We start from the raw sequence: 27562 nt of genomic DNA, 5'->3' as shown, positions 1-27562 counted from the left end.
TTCCCCGCGGCGTCCCTCTGTCCTTTTTCCCGCGGCGTCCCTCTGTCCTTTTTCCCGCGGCGTCCCTCTGTCCTTTTTTCCCGCGGCGTCCCTCTGTCCTTTTTCCCGCGGCGTCCCTCTGTCCTTTTTTCCCGCGGCGTCCCTCTGTCCTTTTTCCCGCGGCGTCCCTCTGTCCTTTTTCCCGCGGCGTCCCTCTGTCCTTTTTCCCGCGGCGTCCCTCTGTCCTTTTTCCCGCGGCGTCCCTCTGTCCTTTTTCCCGCGGCGTCCCTCTGTCCTTTTTCCCGCGGCGTCCCTCTGTCCTTTTTCCCGCGGCGTCCCTCTGTCCTTTTTTCCCGCGGCGTCCCTCTGTCCTTTTTTCCCGCGGCGTCCCTCTGTCCTTTTTCCCGCGGCGTCCCTCTGTCCTTTTTTCCCGCGGCGTCCCTCTGTCCTTTTTCCCGCGGCGTCCCTCTGTCCTTTTTCCCGCGGCGTCCCTCTGTCCTTTTTCCCGCGGCGTCCCTCTGTCCGTCTACCCGCGGCGTCCCTCTGTCCGTCTACCCACGGCGTCCCTCTGTCCGTCTACCCACGGCGTCCCTCTGTCCGTCTACCCACGGCGTCCCTCTGTCCGTCTACCCACGGCGTCCCTCTGTCCGTCTACCCACGGCGTCCCTCTGTCCGTCTACCCACGGCGTCCCTCTGTCCGTCTACCCACGGCGTCCCTCTGTCCGTCTACCCACGGCGTCCCTCTGTCCGTCTACCCACGGCGTCCCTCTGTCCGTCTACCCACGGCGTCCCTCTGTCCGTCTACCCACGGCGTCCCTCTGTCCGTCTACCCACGGCGTCCCTCTGTCCGTCTACCCACGGCGTCCCTCTGTCCTCTTCCCATGAATATGACAGGGCGGGTCTTAAAGAAGGGGTGGGTCATATTTAAATTGGGGGGTGCGCAAGTTTAGTCAGGCCTAGGGCAGCACAAAACCTAAATACACCTCTGCACCTCCAGCTCTGCAGCTCTCATTGGCCCTCTTAATACTCATCCATCCCCTCCCTCATGGGAGTTGTACATGATGTCATAAACCTAGGCTATTGACCAGACAAGAAACAGGAAGTGGGCTGTAGAAGGGATTTACTGGCGGAAACAACATTTTTTACTATCCAAAGTTAAAACAACAACAACAAGGGCAGAAGATTTAATAGATGGAAAGATTAAAAAAAAAGACTGAAGTTCCACTTTAAGTTTACCTTCTGTTGGTTACCAAAGATAGACCTAGTGCACTCCGTCATCGGCACCAAAGCGGGTGTGACACAATCCCTCTACATCTACAATAGAAGTCTGTGTGAGGACACTGGGCTGTTCTTTTATATTGCATCCAAACCCATCTAGACGGAACAACGTACTTAACATTGAGTGCATTACAATGCAGAGACCTGTGCGTTACAGTGCACTGCTACTGGTGAATGTCTATTAAATGTGTGTTGTGGGGGGGGGGGGGGGGGGGGGAATAATGCAGAACTCCAGTTTTGTAAAAACTAAGCAGCCCAGTTAAAGAGGAACTGCACATCATTTGTAATAAAAAACATCTTTTGCCATTCTGAAGCTTCCCTCCAACCACTTTGCATATTATTTTATATATGTGTGTGTGTGTGTGTGTGTGTATATATATATATATATATATATATATATATATATATATATATATATATATATATATATATATATATATATATATATATATATATATATATATATATATATATATATATATATATATATAAAAAAAATACATACATACATACATACATACATACATACATACATACATACTGTGATTCTGTACTCGCCAAATATGCTGCAGAAATCTCCCTCCACTGAGTCTGGCTGCAGCCATTTTTACTGTGGGCAGCTGAGGCTGCTGCCTGATCACTTCCTGGATTTATACAGACACACAGAGGCGTGCACACTCACATTGTTGCTTTCCTTCACATTTCCCCATCTCTTGATAAATGAATAAACTTGGATCTCTGCAGTCTTCTCCTATGGCCGCCCCCTCCAGCTCTGCAGCTCTCCTTTGGTTCTCCTATGACTCCCCCCCCCCCCTCCCCCTTCTTGCCAAACTCCCTCTCTAGAGAGAGCGCTGTAGATGATGTCGTAAGCCTAGGCTAATGACCAGACAAGAAACAGGAAGTGGGCTGTATAAAATATTTACTGGCAGAGAAAAAAAGTACTATCCAAAGTTAAAGGGATTGTAATAGGAGTTTATCATCCTCGTGTTCACCTTTTTTTTTTGCAAACTAGACTCTCTGGTCCTTTCATGCCTCCTGTGATTGCCTGCAGTTCAGTCTTTGGTCTTATGGTGTCTGCTTGACAACCTGAAGCATTATCAATTGTAATATATTTTGGGGAGGCTCTTATATTCACTTGGACAGCGACCCCTGAGGAAGCCAAATTTTAGGGCGAAACATGTTGGGACATTTTTAAAAGCAAAATGGAAGGATGAGGTAAGTGAAGGAGGACTGCACTAAGGTAAAGGAAGATATTTAGGAAAAGGGGTTGTAAAGGAATTTCCCCCCCCCTCCCTAAATACCTTCCTTTACCTTAGTGCAGTCCTCCTTCACTTACCTCATCCTTCCATTTTGCTTTTAAATGTCCTTATTTCTTCTGAGAAATCCTCACTTCCTGTTCTTCTGTCTGTAACTCCACACCGTAATGTGAGGCTTTCTCCCTGGTGTGGAGTGTCGTGCTCGCCCCCTCCCTTGGACTACAGGAGAGTCAGGACGCTCTCTACGTTGCAGATAGAGAAAGGAGCTGTGTGTTAGTGTGCGGGGACCGCCCTGTCATCCGCCGGCTCAGCAGAGATCAACGGAGCAATCACCGCTGAGCAAGCGGAGGTTCACAGGGCGGATCATTACTGATTCGCCCTGTGTGAAAGGGGCCTAACACGATCTGAACTTTATAAACATTATATAAATGTGAAGACAGCAGATATACATGTAAAACTTATGTAGGGAGATTTGTTTAATCTCTGTGTATCATCTGAGGCTGTTCACTGTGTATATGGAGGGTCTACATCCACTTTAAGACAACTAAATATAACATACTTTACTACCTATTTACTAATACTAGCAGCATAAGGATTAAAAATAGTTTGTGTTCGTGAGAGTCAAGTTAGGCTGCATTCACACCTTGGCGTACCTAATCGCGGCTTTTTGTCCCGCGATTTGCGGCGACAAAACGCTGCGATTGTGAATGCAGCTTACCCCCAGGTGCACATCTCCTATGCCGAACGCCGCCTGAAAAAAAGGTCCGGGACTTGTTTGCAGGCGTTCGGCGTGGAGATGTGAACCATCTCCATAGAGGGCAATGTAAAATCATCCCTCCAGCGTCTTTTGGGCTGCTGCGGCGTCGCGCTTCAGGCGTATATACGCCTAGGTGTGAACAGAGCCTTAAACTTTAAGGAGATGCCGACATTGTCCATTGATGCCGGCCATGGCCTTTGTACACAAGATCTCTTTTTGGGGTTTACTTTTTTGCAACTGAAGCTTAATGTTTTTTTTCTATTTACATTTTTATTTATTTATTTTCCTCAGACTTCGATGGCGTTCTGTATCACATCTCCAACCCCAATGGTGACAAGGGGAAATTGATGATCAGTATTGCATTGAAGTTCTACAAAGAGCTGGAGGAACATGGAACTGATGAGGTGAGACTTTCCTCCATGGAGTAATCACTTCCCTACCGTTCCAATTCTGACGCTTCTCTTCTACTTGTAAATTAAATTGTAAATTGTAATTTTTATTTTACATTTTTTTTGCTAGAAAATTACTTGGAACCCCTAAACACAAAGTGTGTGTGTGTGTGTGTATGTGTGTGTATATATATGTGTGTGTGTGTGTGTGTATGTGTATGTGTGTGTATGTGTGTGTATATATGTGTGTGTGTGTGTGTGTGTGTGTGTGTTTTTGCAATTCATTTTTTTTATATCACACGGTATTTGCGCAGCGTTTAAAAAAAAAAAAAAACTTTAATGCCTTTTATCACACACAAACACCATACCCATTTACCATTCTTTGATAAAATGTAAAAGCCGATGTCATGCTTTGAAATTGCGTATGCCCATAAAATGACGCTCAACTACGGTACTTAAAATTCTCCATAGGGAACATTTTAAATATTTTTACAGGTTACCAGTTTGGAGTTACACAGGCGGTCTGGTGCTAGAATTATTGCTCTCGCTCTATTGTTTCGTGATGATACCTCACATGTGTGCTGCAATGACTGTTTACGTATTTGTGCGCATTTTGTGTATAAGCACGGGGGATGGTGCGCATTACTTTACTTTTATTTATATATATATATATATATATATATATATATAATCTCTCTCAGCCGATGGGGGGGGGGGAATCGTCTGGGGTGCCGACATCATCACTGGCTTGCAGGACAGGTAAGCGCCCTACTATTAAAAAGTCAGCAGCTACAGTATTCATTTTTTCTGAAGGAGTCCAGAGCTCCGATTTAGAGAAACTTTAGTCGGATTTGTGAAGAAAAAAAAGTTGGCAAGACTGTAGCTGCTGACGTCTAATAAACCAGAGACTCATTTGCCCAGGGACCCAGTGCTGAGCTCACCCCAGCCGTTTCTTCAACGGGGGCTGGGTCTCCCTTTGCCGGCTGGGTCTCCCTTTGCCGGCTGGGGTCTCCCTTTGCCGGCTGGGTCTCCCTTTGCCGGCTGGGTCTCCCTTTGCCGGCTGGGTCTCCCTTTGCCGGCTGGGACTCCTTTGCCGGCTGGGACTCCCTTTGCCGCTGGGACTCCTTTGCCGGCTGGGACTCCCTTTGCCGGCTGGGACTCCCTTTGCCGGCTGGGACTCCCTTTTGCCGGCTGGGACTCCCTTTGCCCGGCTGGGACTTCCCTTTGCCGGCTGGGACTCCCTTTGCCGGCTGGGACTCCCTTTGCCGGCTGGGACTTCCCTTTGCCGGCTGGGACTCCCTTTGCCGGCCTGGGACTCCCTTTGCCGTCGCTGTGTGACCGGTCCAGTAGCGTTCTGGGAGCTGTAATGTTTCGGAAGGCTGCAGGCGGGGAGGGGGAAGGATGACGACCACTTCAGGCTTACAGGGGAAGGGAGTCACCGCTCAAGGTGGGTCCAACAAGCAATCGGGAACCTCTCAGGAAACCAAGGGTGCTGGCAATGCACTAGGCAAATGTGGAAATTTCAAGAGGGATGGATAGCCGCACTCCAAAGGAACTTCTAAAGTTGTCTTTATTGGTAAAATAAACAAACGCATGGCCATGACTAAGCACTAAATTAGTGTGAAACGCGTCGCTTGCTTTTCCAGATTCTTTGGCTGTATCCTGTGATGCATTTCTGTTTATTTTACCAATAAAGACAACTTTAGAAGTTCCTTTTGGAGTGCGGCTATCCATCCCTCTTGAAATTTCCACACTTCAGGCTTACAGTAGTAACTTGGGATATGTATTGGGGGAAGAATATGTTGTATTTGACCTTGTGAGTGGTGCAGTAAGTGTGTTGGTGACTAGAGGAGGAGTTGTTGAAGGCTCCCTGGATAGGAAAATATCTGAGATTAGAGGATCGGTCAGACATCTGGATGTGATCGTCTACAGAGAGCTGTCATTGTTCCCTATTATTTATAGATATGTGTATGTGTGCGCCTCTCCAGTCTGAGAAACAGATGTTGTTCTAAAAGCGGATCCGTCATTCACAGACACTGGAAGACTTTCTTTGGCAACTTAACCACTTCAATACCAGGCACTTTCACCTCCTTCCTGCCCAGGAATTTTCAGCTTTCAGCGCTGTCCCACTTTGAATGACAATTGTGCGGTCATGCAACACTGTGGGGCAGATTCACAAACAATTGCTTGGGCGCAGCGTATGTGAGATACGCTACGCCGCTGTAACTTACTGTTCCCAGCTTCGAATCCACAAAGAATTTGCGCCGTAAGTTACGGCGGCGTAGTGTATCTCTCGCGGCGTAATGGCGCGCAATTCAAATGCGGCGAGTAGGGGGCGTGTTTCATTTAAATGAAGTGCGTCCCCGCGCCGAACGAACTGCGCATGCGCCGTCCCTAAATTTCCCGCCGTGCATTGCGCTAAATTACGTTGCAAGGACATCATTGTTTTGACGTGGACGTAAATTACGTCCAGCCTGATTCACGGACGACTTACGCAAACAAAAAACATTTTTTAAAATGATGCGCGGGAACGCTGGCCATACTTAACATTGAGTACGCCACCATATAGCAGCTTTAACTATACGCCGGAAAAGGCCAACTAGAGACGACGTAAAAGAATACGACGGCCGCTCGTACGTTCGTGGATCGTCGGAAATAGCTCATTTGCATACTCAACACGGATTACGACGGGAACGCCACCCAGCGGACGCCGAAGAATTGCATCTAAGATCCGAAGCCGTACGCCTGTCGGATCTAACCCAGATGACGTCGTATCTTGTTTCGAGGATTCAAAACAAAGATACGACGCGGGAAATTTGAAAGTACGCCGGCGTATCGGTAGGTACGCCGGCGTACTCTTTGTGGATCTGCCCCTGTGTACGTGACATTTTTATATTTTTGTATGAAACAAATAAAGCTTTCTTTTGGTGGTGTTTAACCGGTTAACGGCCGGCTCCTGTAGATTTACGTCGGCAGAATGGCACGGCTGGGCATTGTAACGTATATTTATGTCACTTGGAAATTCCCGCCGTACCACGTGCCCCTGCCGCGAGCTCCGTGACCGTGCCTGCGGTATCCGCGGACTTGATGTCCGCCAGAGTCCCGCGATCGGGTCACAGAGCTGCAGAACGGGGAGAGGCAAGTGTAAACAAGGCATCACCCCGTTCTGCCTAGTGACAGGACACTGATCGCCTGTCTTCTCCCTCTCACCGGGAGCAGCAATCGGTGACGTGTCACTTGTAGCCACGCCCCCTAACAGTTAGAATCACTCCCTAGGACACACTTAACCCCTTCAGTGCCACCTAGTGGTTAACCCCTTCACTGCCAGTGTCATTTTCACAGTAATCTGCATTTTTATAGCACTGATCGCTGTATAAATGACAATGGTCCCAAAAATGTGTCAAAAGTGTCCGATGTGTCCGACATAAAGTCGCAGTCACAATAGAAATCGCTGATCGTTGCCATTAGTAGTAAAAAATAAAAATGCCATAAAACTATCCCCTATTTTGTAGCCGCTATAACTTTTGCACAAACCAATCAATATATGCTTATTGCGTTTTTGGTAAAAATGAATGAATAAAAAAAAAATGTAGAATACGTATCGGCCTAAACTGTGGAAGAAATGTGTTTTTGTTTATACTGATTTTTAGGGGATATTTATTATAGCAAAAAGTAAAAAATATTATTTATTTTTTTTCAAAATTGTCGCTCTATTTTTGTTTATAGCGCAAAAAATAAAAAACGCAGAGGTGATCAAATACCACCAAAAGAAAGCTCTATTTGTGGGGAAAAAAGGACGCCAATTTTGTTCGGGAGCCACGTCGCACGACTGCGCAATTGTCAATTAAAGCGACATTAGTGCCGAATCGCAAAAAGTGCTCTGGTCTTTGGCCAGTGAAATGGTCCGGGGGTGAAGTAACTCCTTCGTACCCGGGCCAATCTTGACATTTCACTCCTACGTGTAAAAATCTTCTTCTTTATTTTAATTTTTTGCTAAAAAATTACTTGGAACCCTCAAATATGTTTTATATATCATTTTTTATTTATTTTAAGAGATACCCTATAGAATAAAATGATGTGTTGCAAAACACTCCAGTGTGAAAGGGGTCTAAGTTGTCATGTTGCGTTTCTCTTTAATCGGTGCATGGCTATTTTTTTTTTTTTTTTAATATATTTTACCATAAAAAAAGTACCGTATTTTCCAGCGTATAAGACGACCTTTTGTGCTTAACTTGCCTCAAAACTCGGGGGTCATCTTATACGCCGGTACCAGACCTCGGGCATCCATTATTCAAAAGCCGCGCCTCCTCCTTGTGCTGTTCCGTGATAGGCAGAACACTCGTTTTTCCCCAGCAGAGCCTCTGTTCTGTGTTCCGCCTATCACGGATGTCTTCTCATCCTCTGCTTCAGACGAGAGGACCTCCGTGATAGGCGGAGCACCAAACACAGGCGCTGCTGGGAAACTGAGTGTTCCGCCTATCACGGAACAGCACGAGGAGGAGGCGTGGCTTTTGATTAATGGACGCCTGCCGTACAGGGATAAGGGATGTCACAGTGAGGGCATGTTGATGTCACAGTGAGGGCATGTTGATGTCACAGTGAGGCTTGAAAAAAAGCTGAATAAAGCCTGTTCCTGTCAGCGTTTTTTCCTGTCAGCGGTTGTTCTGGCTACCCCTCAGCTTCCAGACAGACTAGTCAGAAGGGGGGTCGTCTTATATGGCGAGTATATCCCAAAACCAACATTTTAGCTGGAAAATTACGCCAGAAAATACGGTAGTTGCGGTATTGCGTTTGTGTGCCCCAAAATTAACTTTAGTGTATTTTAGTGTTTTTTTTTTATGTATTTATTTTTTACAGATATTTTGAGTTTCCTAGACCTTTTGCGGTATTATCGTGTGTGTGTGTGTGTATTTATATATATATATATATATATATATATATATATATATATGACACTGTCACTATTTATTTTCTAGGATGTCTGCTTTCAGAAAAGAATGTTTTATGTAATCTTCAGGCTAAAATGTTTTTTTTTTATTTTTTTTTTTTTTTTTGCATGTGCCAAAATAAGGCAAAAGTTTATCTGGCAGCGAAAGGGTTAAACTTAATTTTTAGCTAGATTCTGCCTTTTTTTAGCATTCCAAATCTATATAGAGTGCGGTTATTTTTGTATAGATTTGTATGTCTTGGCTGGAGCCGGGGGATCTGGAACATGTGCAGCGCATTCATTGGGTATGGCGTGTGGCCAGCCCGGGGTTTAGCGTGCAGCGTGTGTCAGGGAAGGCACAGAGCCTTTTATGGAATAAGCAAAGCTTTGTCTTCAGCAATGTGTTGCACACGCAGCAGTGCGGTCAGAGCAGGAAGTGTGTCAGACTTCCTGAGCCCCGGCCTGCAACACGTTCATATCTCCTACACGGCCCCAACGCTGCCGGGATCCTCAGTCAGCACAACACTGAGCGCATTGTTTATCCACCAATCCCGCAAAGCGCAGCCCGCTGGATTGTACGTCGCGGCCTTTCCTTCACTCCTGCAATAAGGGGAAGGCAATAGTGATTTAATAAAAGAAGCATTACTGTACTGGTACATTTTCCCCAATTGTCTTCCTTCCAGAAACGTGAAAATCTTTTCTTGTTCTTTCTCTCAGGTCTGTTTTTAGACCTGGTGTGAATAGTTGAATTTTTACTATTAATAATATTAATAAATTATTATTTATTAAAAAAAAAAATATATAAATATATATAATAAATATATATATATATATATATATATATATATATTATTTTTTTTATATGTACTTGTATTGCGCCGTCAACTTACTTTACATGCAGTGCTTTGAAAAAAAGTATTCATACAGTTGTGCTTATAAGTTTACATACCCTGGCAGAATTTGATTTCTTGGCCATTTTTCAGAGAATATGAATGATAACAAAAACCTTTTTTTTTTTTTTTTTTTTTTTTTTTTTCACTCATGGTTGGTGTTTGGCTGAAGCCATTTATTATCATTACGATTTAAAAGAGTAAACACAGTTGATTCATAATAAACTACCCAAATGACCCCGATCAATAGTTTACATACCCTGGTGATTTTGACCTGATTACATGAACACAAGTTGACACAAAGACTCCTTTCATACTGGGGCGTTTTTTCAGGCGCTTTGGCGTTAAAGCGCCTGAAAGAAGCCTCCTCTGCAATCCCAGTGTAAAAGCCTGATTGATTTTTTTTTAGAGCCCTTTCACACTGCCGGCGCCAAAAAAAAAGCTGGTAAAGCTCCGCTAAGACCCCTTTCACACTGGGGGGGTTTTTCAGGCGCTTTGGCGTTAAAGCGCCCCTTCCCATTGAGGCGCTTTTTTTAGGAGCGGTATATGCAACGCTCCTAAAGCGCTGCAAAGAAGCTGCTTGCAGGACTTTTTTTTTGACGCCCTGCCAGCGCAGAGCCTCGGTGTGAAAGCACTCTGCCTTTCACATTGGATTTGCAGATTGGGGCCTCCTTCAGGTGCTTTACAGGCGCTTTTTTTTACCGCTAAAGCACCTGAAAAACGCCCCAGTGTGAAAGGGGTTTGAATGTCTATTAAAGGCAACCATCCTCATCTGTGATCTGTTTGCTTGTAATTAGTGTGTGTGTGTGTGTGTGTGTGTGTGTGTAAAAAAGGTCAATGAGTTTCTGGACTCCTGACAGACCCTTGCATCTTTCATCCAGTCCGGCACTGACGTTTCTGGATTCTGAGTAATGGGGGGGGGGGGGCAAAAGAATTGTCAAAGGATCTCTGGGAAAAGGTAGTTGAACTGTATAAAGCAGGAAATTGATATAAAAAGATATCCAAGGAATTGAGAATGCCAATCTGCAGTGTTCAAACTCTAATCAAGAAGTGGAAAATGAGGGGTTCTGTGGAAACCAAACCACGGTCAGGTAGGCCAACTAAAATTTCAGCCACAACTGCCATAAAAATTGTTCGGGATGCAAAGAAAAACCCACAAATATCTTCAGGTGAAATGCAGGACTCTCTGAAAACATGTGGTGTGGCTGTTTCAAGACGCACAATAAGGAGGCACTTGAAGAAAGATGGGCTGCATGGCAGAGTCTCCAGAAGAAAGCCCTTACTATGCAAATGTCACAAAGTATCCCATTTATATTGCACCAAACAGCACAGAGACAAGACTCAAACCTTCTGCCACAAAGTCATTCGGAGTGATGAGACTGAGATTTTTGGCCACAACCATAAACACTACATTTGTAGAGGAGACAACAAGGCCTATGATGAAAGCTCCACCATCCCTACTGTGAAACACGGAGGTGGATCGCTGATGTTTTGGGGATGTGTGAGCTACAAAGACGCAGGAAATTTGGTCAAAATTGATGGCAAGATGAATGCAGAATGTTATTAAAAAATACCGGAGGAACATTTCATTCATCAGCCAGGAAGCTGCGCATGGGACGTACTTGGACATTCCAACATGACAATGATCCAAAACACAAGACCAAGGCGACCTGTCATTGGCTAAAGCAGAATAAAGTGAAGGTTCTGGAGTGGCCATCTCAGTCTCCTGACCTCAATATCATTGAGCCCCTCTGGGGCGATCTCAAACGTGCCGTTCATGTGAGACAGCCCAAGAACTTACAGGAACTGGAGGCTTTTTGCCAAGAGGAATGGGCAGCTTTACCATCTGAGAAGATAAGGAGCCTCATCCACAAATACCACAAAAGTCTTCAAGCCGTCATTGGTGTTAAAGGGGGCAATACACGCTATTAAGAACTGGGGTATGTAAACTTTGTATCAGGGTCATGTGGGTAGTTTCTGTTGTGATTATAATATAAAAAGAGTAAACAGTTGATAATAAATGGCTTCAGCCAAACACTAATCATGAGTGACAGAAAAGTTATTGTGTTATCATTCACATTCTCTGAAAAATGCCCAAGAAATCATAAATTCTGCCAGGGTATGTAAACTTATGAGCACAACTGTATAGTATAACATTTTGTCGTTGTGCAGGATTTGTGTAGCGCCAACAGTTTGCGCAGCGCTTTACAACATGAGGACAAACTGTACAGTTTCAATCAGAGGGCCCTGCTCGTTGGAGCTTACAATCTCGATGTGTTACAACCAAAATTGTAAATGTATTTTATGTGATAGACCAACACAAAGTGGCACATAATTGTGAAGTGGAAGGAAAATGATAAATGGTTCAACATTTTTACAAATATGTGAAAAGTGTGGGGGGGGGGGGCATTTGTATTCTTTACTCCCCTAAAAGTCTAGTGAAACCAATTGCCTTCAGAAGTCACCTAATTTAAATGGAGTCCGTCTGTGTGTAACTTTAATCTCTGTATAAATACAGCTGTTCTGTGAAGCCCTCAGAGGTTTGTTAGAGAACCTAAGTGAACACAGCATCTTGAAGGCCAAGGAACACACCAGACAGGTCAGGGATAAAGTTGTGGAGAAGTGTAAAGCAGGGTTAGGTTAAAAAAAACAAAAAACTCCCAAACTTTGAAGATCTCACGGAGCTTCTGTTAAATCCATCATCTGAAAATGTAAAGAGTATGGCACAACTGCAAACCTACCAAGACATGGCCGTCCACCTAAACTGACCGGGCCGGACAAGAAAAGCATTCATCAGAGAAGCAGCCAAGAAGGCCCATGGTAACTCTGGAGGAGCTGCAGAGATCCACAGCTCAGGGGGGAGAATCTCTCCACAGGACAACTTAGTCATCTCTCCACAAATCTGCCCTTTATGGAAGAGTGACAAGAAGAAAGACATTGGAGAAAGAAAGACATAAGAAGTCAGTTTTGCAGTTTGTGAGAAGCCAAGTGGGGGAGGGGACACAGCAAACATGTGGAAGAAGGTGCTCTGGTCAGATGAGACTAAAACTGAACTTTTTCACTGTGTGTGGGGGGGAAAACTAACACTGCACATCACCCTGAACACACTATCCCCACCGTGAAACATGGTGGTGGCAGCCTCTTGTGGTGGGGATGTTTTTCTTCAGCAGGGACAGGGAAGCTGGTCAGAGTTGATGGGAACATGGATGGAGCCAAATACAGGACAATCTTACAAGAAAACCTGTTACGAGTCTGCAAAAGACTTGAGACTGGGGGAGGTTCACCTTCCAGCAGGACAACGACCCTAAACATACAGCCAGAGCTACAATGGAATGGTTTAGATCAAGGATAAGCAATTAGCGGACCTCCAGCTGTTGCCAAACTACAAGTCCCATCATGCCTCTGCCTCTGGGAGTCATGCTTGATGCTGTCAGAGTCTCGCTATGCCTCATGGGACTTGTAGTTTGGCAACATCTGGAGGTCCGCTAATTGCTTATCCCTGGTTTAGATCAAAGCCTATTCATGTGTTAGAATGGCCCAGTCACAGTCCAGACCTAAATCCCAATGAGAATGAGAATCTGTGGCAAGACTTGAAAATTGCTGATCACAGACGCTCTCCATCCAATCTGACAGAGCTTGAGATATTTTACAAAGAATGGGCAGAAATGTCCCTCTCTAGATGTGCAAAGCTGGTATTGACTCCGGGGGGCGCCATACAAATGTACCCCCCACACTTTTCACATATTTATTTGTAAAAAAAAGTTGAAAAACATTTATTTTCTTTCCACTTCACAATTATGTGTCACTTTGTGTTGGCCTATCACAGGGATATGTAATTAGTGGACCTCCAGCTGTTGCAAAACTACAAGTCCCATCATGCCTCTGGGTGTCATGCTTGTGGCTGTCAGAGTTTTGCAATGCCTCATGGGACATGTAGTTCTGCAAAAGCTGGAGGTCCGCTAACTGCATATCCCTGCTCTATCACATAAAAACCCCAATAAAATACATTTATGTTTTTGGCTGCAGCGTGACAAAATGTGGAAAATGTTCAAGGGAGATATACAGTGTGTGTGTGTGTGTGTGTATGTGTGTGTGTGTGTATGTGTATATGTATATGTGTGTGTATATGTATATATATGTATATATATATATATATATATATATATATATATATATATATATATATATATATATATATATATATATATATATATATATATATATATATATATATATATATATATATATATATATATATATATATATATATATATATATATATATATATATATATAATTTTAGTGTGTGTGTGTATATTATATTATTATATATATATAATTAGTGTATATGGGTGTGTGTAATAAAAAATATATATAATTTTTATTAACAGTGTGTGTGTGTATTTAGAAATGGAATACTTCATCGTTAACCTAGCTGACTGCATGAGTATGGCACTCGGACGGGTGCATTGGTGGTGGTCAAGTTCTCTGTGCCGAGTGCGCTCCAGATCATGTGTCCTCTGTGTCAGCCAATCACCACAGTCCTGAAGTCTTGTCCAGTCTCCTGGCATTGAATGAAGTATCTTCCGGGTGGGTAGGGGTGTAAACACAAGAACAGCGTTTCTTAACTCTGGTCTTTTTATTTCTTTTGGCAGGTCCTGAACAAAGTGTACGGAAATTACCTCGTTGCTCCAGAATCAGGTGAGGATTTTCATGTTATCTTCTTTTGTATCATTAAATATTGCCCATCATTTTCTAATATTTTAAATGTCCCACTAAGTAAACGTTTTAAAGTCGATGTTCGTCTAAATGTTATGTCCCCTCCCCCAGACCTCATACTTCAGGGTTGAAGCAAGCCATAGACAGAGCGAAATTCCTGCTGAATTTCAATCCATCTATTGGCAGGTTGTTTGTACGAAATTTGATCTATTGATTGACTTTAGTATAACCAGTCTGTTTGTTTTTTTTGTTTTTTCATACTTACTGCCGTCTGCTATAGCTGCTGGCAGTAATTGTATTTCGACTGCAGGGCAACTTTTGCTGGCAAAACACAATAGCGCCAAGGGAGGGATTCCCCCATCAACACTGACTCTGTTGAATGAGAAATTTGAACAATTTTCTTTCCTGCAACCCCTTGTTGAGGGGAAGATAATTGCATAATGTATGTCCAGGCATTATAAAAAACATGCAGTACATCCCTGCAATAAATGCCGCTGCCCCTGTTTCATCACTATAAACATCTTGCATGTACAGAAAAATGCATTTGGCACCGAAGTCCTGTTGACTGGTGTCAGCCCTACCCAGTTTTCTTTAGCCAAACTACATGGCTCCTCCCACACTCCCATGGTCGCAGCATAAAACCTAATTCTTTAGTATGAGATAATAATAATTTTTTTTCAGCTGACCGGACTTTGGCTATAAAGTGTGTATTTTATTTTGGATTGAGATAAAGTAGGAAAGTGTTGGAACCTTTGTCGGGTTTCTAACCCCTTCCTTTTTAGGTTGGGTTCACACTGGTGCGATGTTGGACATTGCATGTGATTCGCATCACACTGCTGTGCAGATCACATGCGATGTCTGTGCGATCCGAATTCAGCCATGCAAAATATTAGGAGTTGTAAAGTCTCAGGTTTGTCAACTTTAATGCATGTTATGCATTAAGGCATTGGTTGTCAACTCCTGTCCTCAGGACCCACTAACTGGCCAGGTTTGCAGGATAACTGAAATAAATCTCAGGTGATTTCAATTGCTGCTCAGTGATTGCAGTATTCTAGTATGAATCCCCCCAAGGTAATACTTAAAATCTGGCCTGTTGGTGGGTCCTGAGGACAGGAGTTGAGAACCACTGCCTTAAGGTAAAACACCTGCAGCTAATGCTCCCCAACACCCCCCCCCCCCCGCCTTACCTGAACTTGATCCTTCCAGCGACATGCCATTGCTTCCTTCTGCTGTCAATCAAATCCAGTGACACGGGAGTCGGGGGCAGGGCCAAGTCCTGCGGTCTGTGTCAATGGACGCAGCAGCAGGACTCTGGTGCGTGCCCATGAGTGCCCCCATGGAAATTGTCTGACTGTGGGTGCATTCGCCAAAGAGGAGCCAGGAGCGCTGCCGGAGGACCCCAGAAAAGGAGGATCGGGGCAGCTCTGTGCAAAACCCTTGCACAGAGCAGGCAAGTATAACATGGTTTATTTGTAAAAGGTTTTTTTTTTTTTTTTTTTTCTATCACTTTAAGATAAAAGGCCTTCAGTGTACAGCAGCCCCCCTAACACTTACCCAAGGTCCCCCTCTGTCCACGAGTGTCTCTGCCGTCCAAGATCCTCCTTCCTGATTGGCTGAGACACCGCAGCAGTGTGATTGGCTCCCGCTGCTGTCAATCAGTAAGCTAGCAAATCAGAGGAGAGAGTGGCGGCGGAGCCAGGTTGGGACTTTGTGTCTGAATGAACACAGGGAGCTGTTACTCGGCTCAGGTGCCCCCATAGCAAGCTGCTTGCTGTAGGGGGCACTGAACAGGAGGGGAGCGGCCAGGGGCACAGAAGAGGAACCCAAGAAGAGGAAGAACCGGGCTGCTCTGTGCAAATCCACCAACAGAGCAGGCAAGTATGACATGTTTATTTTTATAGGGGGGGAAAAAAAAGAGACTTGACAATCACTTTAACTTTCAATTGACACCCGCAGCAGTTCGCATAGGGCAGTGTGAACTGCCTGCGAGTCCTATGCAATGCGGGGACCGACGCTGTAATCGCGCTGTTTCCTGCATCATGCCAGTGTGAAATGGCACTTGGTCTGTCCAAAGTTGACATTTTAGGGATTTTTGCTTTTAAATCGGCACCAGGGACAGTATTTGGTCTCTCCAATGTTAGTGCTGCATTAACCACTTCAGCCCCGGACCATATTGCTGGTCAAAGACCAGAGCACTTTTTGCGATTTGGCACTGCGTCGCTTTAACTGACAATTGTGTGACGTGGCTCCCAAACAAAACTGTCCTTTTTTCCCCACAAATAGAGCTTTCTTTTGGTGGTAATTTATCACCTTTTTCCGTCGGTTTCACCCGGCTTCCGGGTTCTCGCTTCCCCGGGGAGTAGGCGTTCCTAAGACGAGGCATAGTGATTGACGTGCGCGTCATCGCCTTTCGAAAATATCCGACGGGGACTCTGCACTTTACGGCGCCTGCGCAGTCAGCTCTACACAGCATGCGCAGGCGCCGTAAAGAGCAGAGTCCCCGTCGGATATTTTCGGAAGGCGATGACGCGCACGTCAATCATCTATGCAGAGCTACCCGTCGGGGGGGAAAAGGAGCGACACGCCCACTCCCCGCAAGGAAGAAGACCCGGAAGTGCGGCTGAAGACAAGTAAGTGTACACATTAAAAAAAAAATTGACAACGCTACAAGCCTTTATTAAGGCTAGAGATAGGTTAGCACGGGAGTCGGGGGCGGCGCGCACGCGCCCCTAGTGGCCTGCGCGAGAGCCAACTTATAGCTACGGGCTCTCGCGCAGGGGAGCCGACCTGCCACCGTAGAACAATGGCGGCTGGTCCGCATCTAGTTAATGACACCTGCAATGGTGGTAAATGGATTTACATGTTTTTTTTTTTTTTTTGTGCAGGTTACAATGTATCTTTGCTGTATGATTTGGAGTCATTACCTTCGAACCGAGACTCCGTCGTCCACCAGGCCGGCATGCTGAAGAGAAACTGCTTTGCCTCCGTTTTTGAGAAGTACTTCAGGTTTCAGGAAGAGGGAAGAGAAGGGGAAAGGAGAGCCGTTGTTCACTACCGGGAGGACGAGACCATGTAAGTTCTATACACTTCTTTTCTCTGTAGCTGACTCCTCCCATCAAGCAATGTGCCCAATTCGCACCGGGTAGAACCTGATTCCCCCACCCACTGTTACACTGGGGTTGAGGGGGAACTGGCAGAACAAACCAGAACATGTTGCGCGTTTCATTCTAAATACAGGTTCCAAAAGGTCAACTTGGCCTTTAAAGCAGACTTTCTATTGGGGATCGACCAATATCGTCTTTTCGGTGCCAGTACGATACCGATATTTTGACTATCTCTCAGGCCAATAGCCGATATTATGTGGCCAATATTGTGTACATAAAAAAAAAAAATATATCACTGTCACAGGGAATGTAAACATCCCTTGTGACTAGGGTTGTCCCGATACCACTTTTTTAGGACCGAGTACAAGTACCGATACTTTTTTTCATGTACTAGTATCGGTATCGGGACAACCCTACTTGTGACGGTAATAGGCAGTGACTGGTACTCTTTATGGCATTTTTGAATACTTAATTTTTTTTTTTTTAAACTGGCGCCTTTAAGATGCTGGTAATGCGGGAAGTGATGTCATGAAATCGCTTCTGGGTTACTAGATCCGAGACCCAAACGAAGCATCTGGTTTGGTTTTTGGCCAGCCGGCGGATGTTCTGGCTGGTTGCTCGGGCCTCCTGGTGGGACGGGAGAGCCTGGTGGGAGGGGGGAGAGGTGGATGTGCTCAGCCGCATTGGTTATTATTACAATGAAGCCAACTGTCCGCTCTAAATAGTACCGGGGTGATGCCTGCAACTGCATGTAAAACCCCTCGAAGTAATATCGGTCTAGTTTGCAAACGATTACAGTTTTTTGTTTTTTGTGGAAAGTGCTGATATCGGCCTTGCCGATAGTCGGCCGATCCCTACTTTCTACAGAAAACAGGTTTGCTTTTCCTTGCCAAACCGCAGTACAAAAGTAAACAAAGTCCATCTCTTGGCTGCTCTTGTTCCCCCCCCTCCCAGCAATGACTGAATCGCTCAGCTCTCTCCCTCTCAGCAAGGTCCCGGCCGCTCGGCATCTCTCGCTCCCAGCAAGGCCCCGGGCCGCTCGGCATCTCTCGCTCCCAGCAAGGCCCCGGGCCGCTCGGCATCTCTCGCTCCCAGCAAGGCCCCGGGCCGCTCGGCATCTCTCGCTCCCAGCAAGGCCCCGGGCCGCTCGGCATCTCTCGCTCCCAGCAAGGCCCCGGGCCGCTCGGCATCTCTTGCTCCCAGCAAGGCCCCGGGCCGCTCGGCATCTCTCGCTCCCAGAAGGGGGGGGGCACACTCGGCATCTCTCGCTCCCAGCAAGGCCCCGGGCCGCTCGGCATCTCTCGCTCCCAGCAAGGCCCCGGGCCGCTCGGCATCTCTCGCTCCCAGAAGGGGGGGGGGCGCGCTCGGCATCTCTCGCTCCCAGCAAGGCCCCGGGCCGCTCGGCATCTCTCGCTCCCAGAAGGGGGGGGGGGGCGCTCGGCATCTCTCGCTCCCAGCAAGGCCCCGGGCCGCTCGGCATCTCTCGCTCCCAGAAGGGGGGGGGGGCGCGCTCGGCATCTCTCGCTCCCAGCAAGGCCCCGGGCCGCTCGGCATCTCTCGCTCCCAGCAAGGCCCCGGGCCGCTCGGCATCTCTCGCTCCCAGAAGGGGGGGGGGGCGCTCGGCATCTCTCGCTCCCAGCAAGGCCCCGGGCCGCTCGGCATCTCTCGCTCCCAGAAGGGGGGGGGGGCGCTCGGCATCTCTCGCTCCCAGAAGGGGGGGGGGGCGCTCGGCATCTCTCGCTCCCTTCAAGGCCCCGGGCCGCTCGGCATCTCTCGCTCCCAGAAGGGGGGGGGCGCTCGGCATCTCTCGCTCCCAGCAGCAGGGGGCTCGGCATCTCTCGCTCCCAGCGGGGGGGGGGGGGGGGATTACCCCTTTTTTTATTTATTTTTTTTATTTGAATGCTTGGTTCTAATCATATGGTGAATCATTGAACAGGTATGTGGAAGCCAAGAAGGATCGGGTGACTGTGGTGTTCAGCACCGTGTTTAAGGATGATGATGATGTGGTCATAGGAAAAGTATTCATGCAGGTAAGTGTATAAGTCGGGCACAATACGGGTTTCTTGCGATTCATCGTATAAACGAAAGTAGGATTTCCTCCATCTCTGACTTCATGACGATTTTGTTCTTTTTGCGCAGGAGTTTAAGGAAGGGCGCCGCGCCAGTCACACATCACCTCAGGTTTTATTCAGCCATCGAGAGCCTCCTCTGGAACTAAAGGACACAGACGCTGCTGTGGGTGACAACATCGGTTATATCACGTTTGGTAAGTACACGCCTCCTAGACTGGGTGAGTCCTAGAAGATGCCGTCTTGTATCTTCTCATAGGAGGACAAGATACAAGTGCGACGTGGCTCCCAAACAAAAATTTACATCCCCCCCCCCCCCCCCCCCCCCCCCCCCCCCCCCATAAATAGAGCTTTCTTTTGGTGGTATTTGATCACCTTTGGGTTTTTTTTTTTTTTTTTTGGCGACAATTTTTAAATAAAAGTAATATTTTACTATTTGCTATAATAAATATCCCACAATTTTTTTTTTTTTTTTTTAAACCTTCCAGGGCTGAAGTGATTAAACCTCTAATTGCCGTACTAACACGTCGTGACGGCAGTCATGGGTTTAAATCAGGTGGTGAGGATGATCGCTTTTCAGAGGAGCAGCAGTGCCTACTGCACTTGTGAATGAGCCCTTAGTTGCATTTGCCAGCGGCACCCCTAGGGCTCGTTCACAAAAAAAGTTGGAGGGGGGGGTGTAGTAAAGCCCTGCAGGTTTTCCACCTCCATTCCCTATCCCCTTCTGTGTATCCATTCAGACACAGAGCCCAGCCTGGCCTGCCCCCTCCCCTGATTGGCTGGTTGACTGACTGACTTTGACAGCCGCGGGAGCCAATCAGGAGCGTCCTGGATGGCTGAGGGGATCGTGGACATCGCTGGAAAGAAAAGGGGTAGGTAATAGGGGGGGGGGGCTGCTACCTGTGTTTTTTTTTTTTTTTTTCCCAATTATATATATATATATATATATATCTATCTTGATACATGGAATGCATTAAGATACATTTTCTGTGTTTACAACTCCTTTGACCACTTGTGGACCGCCACATGACGATATACGTCGACAAAATGGCAAGGCTGGGCACAAGGGCGTACTGGTACGTCCCCTTTAAGAACCCAGCCGCGGCAGAGCGCTCGCAACACCGTCTGAAGCTCCGTGATCCATGGACCCGATCGCCCCTGCTATACCGCGATCAGGTCACAGAGCTGAAGAACGGGGAGAGGCGAGTGTAAACAAACCTTTCCCCGCGCTTCCTAGTAGCTTGTCAGTGATAGTCTGTTCCCTGTCATAATGAACGACCATCAGTGACCTCACACGCCCAGCCACGCCCCCCTACAGTAAGAATCACACACTAGGGCGCATTTAACCCCTACAGCTCCCTCTAGTGGTTAGTAATCGGTGCATTTGTATAGCACTGATCAATGTAAAAATGCCAATAGTCCCAAAAATGTGTCAAGTGTCCGCCATAATGTCGCAGTCACAATAAAAATCGCTGATTGCCGCCATTACTAGTAAAAAAAAACTTATAATAAAAATGCCATAAAACTATCCCTTATTTTGTAGACGCTATAACTTTTGCTCAAACCAATCAATATACACTTATTGCGATATTTTTGGTAAAAAAAAAAAGGAAGAATACGTATCGACCTAAACTGAGGAGAAAAAAATGTTTTTTTATATATTTTTTGGGGATATTTATTATAGCAAAAAATGAAAAATATTGCATATTTTTTTTTTCTTTTCAAAATTGTCATCCTATTTTTGTTTATAGCGCAAAAAATTAAAACCGCAGAGGTGATCAAATACCACCAAAAGAAATCTCTATTTGTGGGGAAAAAAAGGACGCCAATTTTGTTTTGGGAGCCACGTCGCACGACCGCGCAATTGTCGGTTAAAGCAACGCAGTGCCGAATCGCAAAAAGGGGCCTGGTCCTTTAGCTGCATAATGGTCCGGGGCTGAAGTGGTTAATGCCTTCTCTAGTCTAATGATGGGGGTTGGAGGGAGGAACCAAAGAAGACAAAATCAAAGCAGCTCTCTAATAATTGATTCTTGTCTCCTCCTCCTCAGTGCTCTTTCCTCGTCACACCAATGCCAATGCAAAGGACAACACCATCAATCTCATCCACACATTCCGGGACTACCTGCATTACCACATCAAGTGCTCCAAGGTAAGCGGCTGAAACGCGTTTCAGATTTAGAATAATGTGTCCCAGACTTGGACTTGTTGTCTTTATGTGATAAACCAACATTCAGGTTATTACTCTGTGCAAAACGAGCTGCACAGTGGAGAGAAGTATCACATGTTTGTGTGTGTGTTGTTTTTTTTTTTTTTCCTTCATTCATATCTTTTTGTACCAGGCTTACATCCACACCCGTATGAGAGCCAAGACATCCGAATTCCTGAAGGTCCTGAACAGAGCTCGTCCCGACGCAGAAAAGAAGGAGATGAAAACTATATCGTAAGTGTCCACACCTCAACCCCTGGGGGTCTTCCATCCATTATTCAAACCCAAGATAAAATATTAGACGGGGCTCGACCAAAATCCGGGCGCCAGGTCGCAATTGCGAATAGAATTTGCGACCTGGGGAAGGAAGCATAGGCCTGCAGAAGGCCGCAAAGCCGCGGCCTCAATTACCGGCAGGCGCGACGTGATCGGGAGCGCACAGACACACAGGACCATCCTGTGTGTCCATGCGCTCCCACCACGCGATCGCATTGGGCCGCGCCGGCCGGTAACTGAGGCCGCGCCTATGCTTCGTTCTGCGGACCTATGCTTCGTTCTGCGATCTGGCGCCATCTTGTGCTGGCCGTTGGCATGACAAGACTAATGGAGCTTCCCCTGTGTTTTCACTCTAATTGGAACCCCCAAACATTATATATATTTTTTATTCTAAAACCTTAGAGAATAAAATGGGGGTCATTGCAATACTTTCTGTCACACCGTATCTGCGCAGCGGTCTTACAAGTGCACTTTTTTGGGAAAAAATACACTTGTCTTATTTTCTTTATAAAAAAAAACAGTAAAGTTAGCCCATATTTTTTTTTTATTTTTTTTTTTATTGTGAAAGATGTTGTTACACCAAGTAAATTGATACCCAACATGTCACGCTTCAAAATTGCGTCCGCTCCTGGAATGGCGACAAACTTTTACCCTTTTAAAATCTCCATAGGCGACGTTTAAAAAATTCTACAGGTTGCATGTTTTGAGTTACAGAGGAGGTCTAGGGCTAGAATTATTGCTCTCACTCTACCAATTGCGGTGATACCTCACTTGTGTAGTTTGAACACCGTTTTCATATGCGATTGCAATTGTAGTTCCTGAACAACGGGAGGGCCGTATTAGGAGGACTGGAGCGACAACATGACGTCCCTTCCGCTTCCAGCCCAATGTAAACCAGCCCCCTTAGATATATATGTGTGTGTGTGTGTGTGTATATATATATATATAAAGAGAGAGACTTCACATTGTAGAGGAAAGATTTGGGGCCATATCGACCCAAAATCTTTCCATAAAGATGACCTGTCATGCTTATTTCTATCACAAGGGATGTTTACATTCCTTGTGTTGGGGGAGGAGAGGGAAAGAGTGATCAAAAATTTAGTTTTTTTAACCCCCGGACCATATTGCTGGTAAAAGACCAGAGCACTTTTTGCGATTCGGCACTGCGTCGATTTAACAGACAATTGCGCGGTCGTGCGACGTGGCTCCCAAACAAAATTGGTGTCCTTTTTTCCCCACAAATAGAGCTTTCTTTTGGTGGTATTTGATCACCTCTGTGGTTTTTATTTTTTGCGCTATTAAAACAAAAATAGAGCGACAATTTTGAAAAAAAATTATATTTTACTTTTTGCTATAATAAATATCCCCCAAAAATATATTAAAACTATTTTTTTTCCTCAGTTTAGGCCGATACGTATTCTTCTACCTATTTTTCGTAAAAAAAAAAAATCGCAATAAGCGTTTGGTTTGCGCAAAAGTTATAGCGTTTACAACATAGGGGGTAGTTTTATGGCATTTTTATTAATAAATAAATATATATATATTTTTACTAGTAATGGCGGCGATCAGCTATTTTTTTAATTTTTTTTTTCGGTACTGCGACATTATGGCGGACACTTCGAACACTTTTGACACATTTTTGGGACCATTGGCATTTTTAGAGCGACCAGTGCTATAAAAATGCATTTATTACTATAGAAATGCCACTGGCTGTGAAGGGGTTAACACTAGGGGGCGGGGAAGGGGTTAAATATGTTCCCTGGGTGTGTTCTAACTGTGGGGGGGGTGGCCTCACTTGGGGAAATGACATATCGCTGTTCATACATTGTATGAACAGACGGTCAGGCATTTCTCCGCCTGACAGGACCGGGAGCTGTGTGTTTACACACACAGCTCCCAGTCCCCGCTCTGTAACGAGCGATCGCGGGTGCCCGGCAGTGATCGCCGGGCGCGCTCGCGGGGGGCGCGCCCCCCCCCCCCCCCCAAGTGGCCGCTTCCCCATGCCGACGTAGAGCTACGGGCTCTCGCGCAGGGGAGCCAACCTGCTGCCGGCAACCAGTTAAAGGGAAGATGTAAAATGTTAATTTGATTAAATAAAATTTAAAGTGCCCCCCCCCCCCTGTGCTCACAAGCAGTGATGAACGCAGTCGTCGTCGTTCCCCCCCCCCCCCCCAATGTAAACCGTGTTCAAACCACACATGTGAGGTATCGCCATGAACTTCATTGCAAGAGCAATAATTGTAGCCCTCGACCTCCTCTGTAAGTGTTGACTTTAAGTACCGTAATAAGACCATTTCATACATCTGCCTCTGCACTGCCATATTGGTGATCTTGATGGATCTGATCTGTTGTAGGTTTAACTTTTTAGTGGGTGTAAGGACTTGTACATGAACATTTCCTTGTGCTACACCCCGACATTTTTATGTACGCGGAAGCATTGTCCTAATTTGCCTAGGTGGGGACTGCCGCATTCCGCCATTGTTGTTGTGAAAGGCGATACAGATCTTATCAGCACATACTTGTGGTCAGAGATGTTTCGTGTTTGCTCGGGTTATTAGTAGATGGAATTCGCAAACATCATTCCGCTTTTTTAGTACTTTAACTGGAACAAGGTTTAAGGCAGCCCGTGTATGTTATATATATATATATATATATATATATATATACATATATATACATATATATACACACACACATTTTCCAACAGGCAGGTTTTACAGAAGTCGATCAGTTTATCAACTTATGTAAAACCAGCCTACCCATACATGGATCAAAGTTCAGCTTGTTCCTGCCCAAAAGGATGAATTTGCATCCATTTGTAGTCTCTCGCTGTTGTTTCCCGTCTCTTTGGGCAGATTGAACCTCTACAGCAGGTGTCTCCAAACTGCGGCCCGGGGGCCGGATGTGGCCCTTTGCTTGCCTTTATGCGGCCCTTGAGTCATTATTCCTCACACTGACACCAAAGATGAAGCATTATTCCTCACACTGACACCAACTATTTCTCCCCCAAATATCAAAGATTGGACATTGTTTACTACCACTGGCCATAGTCCAGCCCCCCTAAATTCTGAAGGACAGAAAACTGGCCCCTTTAAAAAGTTTGGAGACCACTGCTCTAGAGCATGGGTGCTCAACCTGTGGCCCTCCAGCTGTTGCAGAGACTACAAGCCCCATCATGCCTCTGCCTTTGGGAGTCATGCTTGTAACTGTCAGCCTTGCAATGCCTCATGGCAAAAGCTGGGGGGCCACATGTTGACCAACCTTGCTCTAGAGCAGTGGACTCCAAACTGCAGCCGTGTGGCCAGATGTGGCCCTTTGCTGGCTTTTATCCAGCCTGTGGGGCACTATTTTTTATTCACTGACACCAATGAAGGACATGATTCCTACCAATTACATCAATGATGGGGCACAATTCCTTTCACTGACACCAATGATGGGGAATTGTTTACTTCCACTGATGCAGGACATTTTCTACTTCCGATGGGTTCGGCCCCCTTAAAGTCTGAAGGACAGTAAACTGGCCCGTTGTTTAGAAAGTTTGAAGACCCCTCCTCTACAGCAATGCTGGCAGCACTCATGCGTCTATTTCCCAAAGACAACCTCTGGATACGACGCTGAGCACGTGCAATCTCAGATTCTTTGGGGTACCATGGTGAGGCCTGTTCTGAGGGGAACCCGTCCTGTTATACCACTGGATGGTCTTGGCCACCGCGCTGCAGCTCAGTTTCAGGGTCTTGGCAATCTTCTTATAGCCTAGGCCAGTGATGGCGAACCTTGGCACCCCAGATGTTTTGGAACCACATTCCCCATGATTCTCATGCACTCTTCAGTATACTTGAGCATCATGGGAAATGTAGTTCCAACGCATCTGGGTTTCCAAGGTTCGCCATCACTGGCCTAGACCATCTTTAATGTAGAGCAGGGATATGCAATTAGCGGACCTCCAGCTGTTGCAGAACTACAAGTCCCATGAGGCATCGCAAGACTCTGACAGCCACAAGAATGACACCCAGAGGCATGATGGGACTTGTAGTTTTGCAACAGCTGGAGGTCCGCTTATTGTATATCCCTGGTGTAGAGCAACAATTCTTTTTTTCAGATCCTCAGAGTTCTTTGCCATGAGGTGTTGAACTTCCAGTGACCAGTATGAGAGAGTGAGAGTGATAACACCAAAAATTTAACACACCTGCTCTCCATTCATACCTGAGATCTTGTAACACAGTCACATGACATCGGGGAGGGAAAATGGCTAATTGGGCCCAATTTGGACATTTTCACTTGGGGGTGTACTCATTTTTGTTGCCAGCGGTTTAGACATTAATGGCTGTGTGTTATTTTAAGGGGACAGCAAATTTACACTGTTATACGAGTTGTACACTTACTACTTTACATTGTAGCAAAGTGTCATTTCTTCAGTGTTGTCACATGAAAAGATAGAAAAGAAATTGGAAGAAGATGGAAGAAAATATTTACAAAAATTGTCAGGGGTGTACTTACTTTTGTGAGATACTGTACATCTTTTTTTTTTTCACAGGTTAGTCAGCATGGGGGGGGGGGGATGACATTTTTAGGACTAGTCTGGAATTCTACTTTAGCCTTTTAGGTTATGTAGGGAGGGAGGGAACAGTCACACTCTGTAGTGCCCCAGGTGGGAATTTTAATACAAAAAGTTATTATTACATGCAAAGCAAAATCTTCTCTTTTCTCTCCATGTACAGGGGGAAGACGTTTTCTCGCTGACCCCAAGATTAGCCGCTCCTCACTGCCGAAGCGCCAGAATTCCCGGGTGGAACGGTCCCCCCAGGGTGTGCAATCTGGGGTACAATTCCGTGAAATTCCATGTATTTGAAGCTGTGCTTTTGCCAAGACTGAAAAGTAATAATAAAAAAAACAGACCGGTGACCTTTTATCTCCTGTTTTATCAATATATTTTTTATTTTATTTTTCTTTCTCCCGCCATGTCCTGCTTTCTGTCATCTTTTTTTTGTTTTCTTATGGAAAAGACAAAGTCCTGGTGAGCATACAGTTGTAAGAATCGAAAACGGTATGTTTTTCAAATTGTTAAATAAATCTTTCTATCCAGTTCCTTGTGTTGTGTTTTTATGTCATTGGGAGAACAAGATGGTTAAACATGGACCTGATAAACCTAATGAGGGTTCAGCGCTGACATGAGAAACCTTGCCTCCACCACCAAGATGGCCGCCTCCACCACCAAGATGGCCGCCTCCACCAACACTGGTGGGGGTATTGAGTGGTGCAAGTACAATGCTTGCACCACTCTTCTAAACATAAAAAATGGAGTAGTTGCTGCTTCTAATTACCAAAAGGGGTGCATGACCCTATGAGGGACCACTTCTCTGTTCTGATGAGACAGATGCAGCACAGAGAACAGGAGAACTGCAGCTGCATGCTTTATTCTCTCTGCCCGTCCCCTGCTCTGCTCAGAGAAGGAGGATTGTTAACTCTGCAGGCTCTGCTTGTGTAGTGTAATCCCTGCATAGGCAGAGAGGCATAAAAAAATGCCACTTTCCCTCTGTTAAAGTGGTTTTAATGGCTGAAGGCTTGCATCAAGGGGAAAAAACCTTTCCCACTGGCCCCTGGAGGTGTTCTGTATGCAGGCTGTACACAAAGCGCCCCCCCCCCCCAGAAACCTAATTGCCTGCTTGTGTGATTGGCTCACTGATTTTCCCAGAAGTTTGCACTATGGTACAAG

The 27562-nt window shown here is 45.8% G+C and overlaps 1 protein-coding gene across 1 annotated transcript in view; it reads left to right on the top strand.

The window, feature by feature from the left end:
• ARPC2 (actin related protein 2/3 complex subunit 2) overlaps positions 1–26934 on the top strand; it is a 45539-nt gene extending 18605 nt beyond the window's left edge. The window contains exons 3-10 of the mRNA XM_040358213.1: positions 3562–3674; positions 14131–14176; positions 17080–17266; positions 19235–19328; positions 19438–19564; positions 21416–21516; positions 21707–21807; positions 26568–26934. Coding sequence (XP_040214147.1) covers positions 3562–3674; positions 14131–14176; positions 17080–17266; positions 19235–19328; positions 19438–19564; positions 21416–21516; positions 21707–21807; positions 26568–26589 — 791 coding nt within the window. The 3' untranslated portion in view covers positions 26590–26934. The remainder of the gene's footprint in view (positions 1–3561; positions 3675–14130; positions 14177–17079; positions 17267–19234; positions 19329–19437; positions 19565–21415; positions 21517–21706; positions 21808–26567) is intronic.
• The last annotated feature ends 628 nt before the right edge of the window (positions 26935–27562 follow it).

Source organism: Rana temporaria, chromosome 6 (genome assembly GCF_905171775.1).
Source record: "Rana temporaria chromosome 6, aRanTem1.1, whole genome shotgun sequence".
NCBI classification, from domain to species: domain Eukaryota; kingdom Metazoa; phylum Chordata; class Amphibia; order Anura; family Ranidae; genus Rana; species Rana temporaria.
The sequence above is the reverse complement of the archived record's forward strand: the minus strand, read 5'-3'. Positions and strand labels throughout refer to the sequence as shown.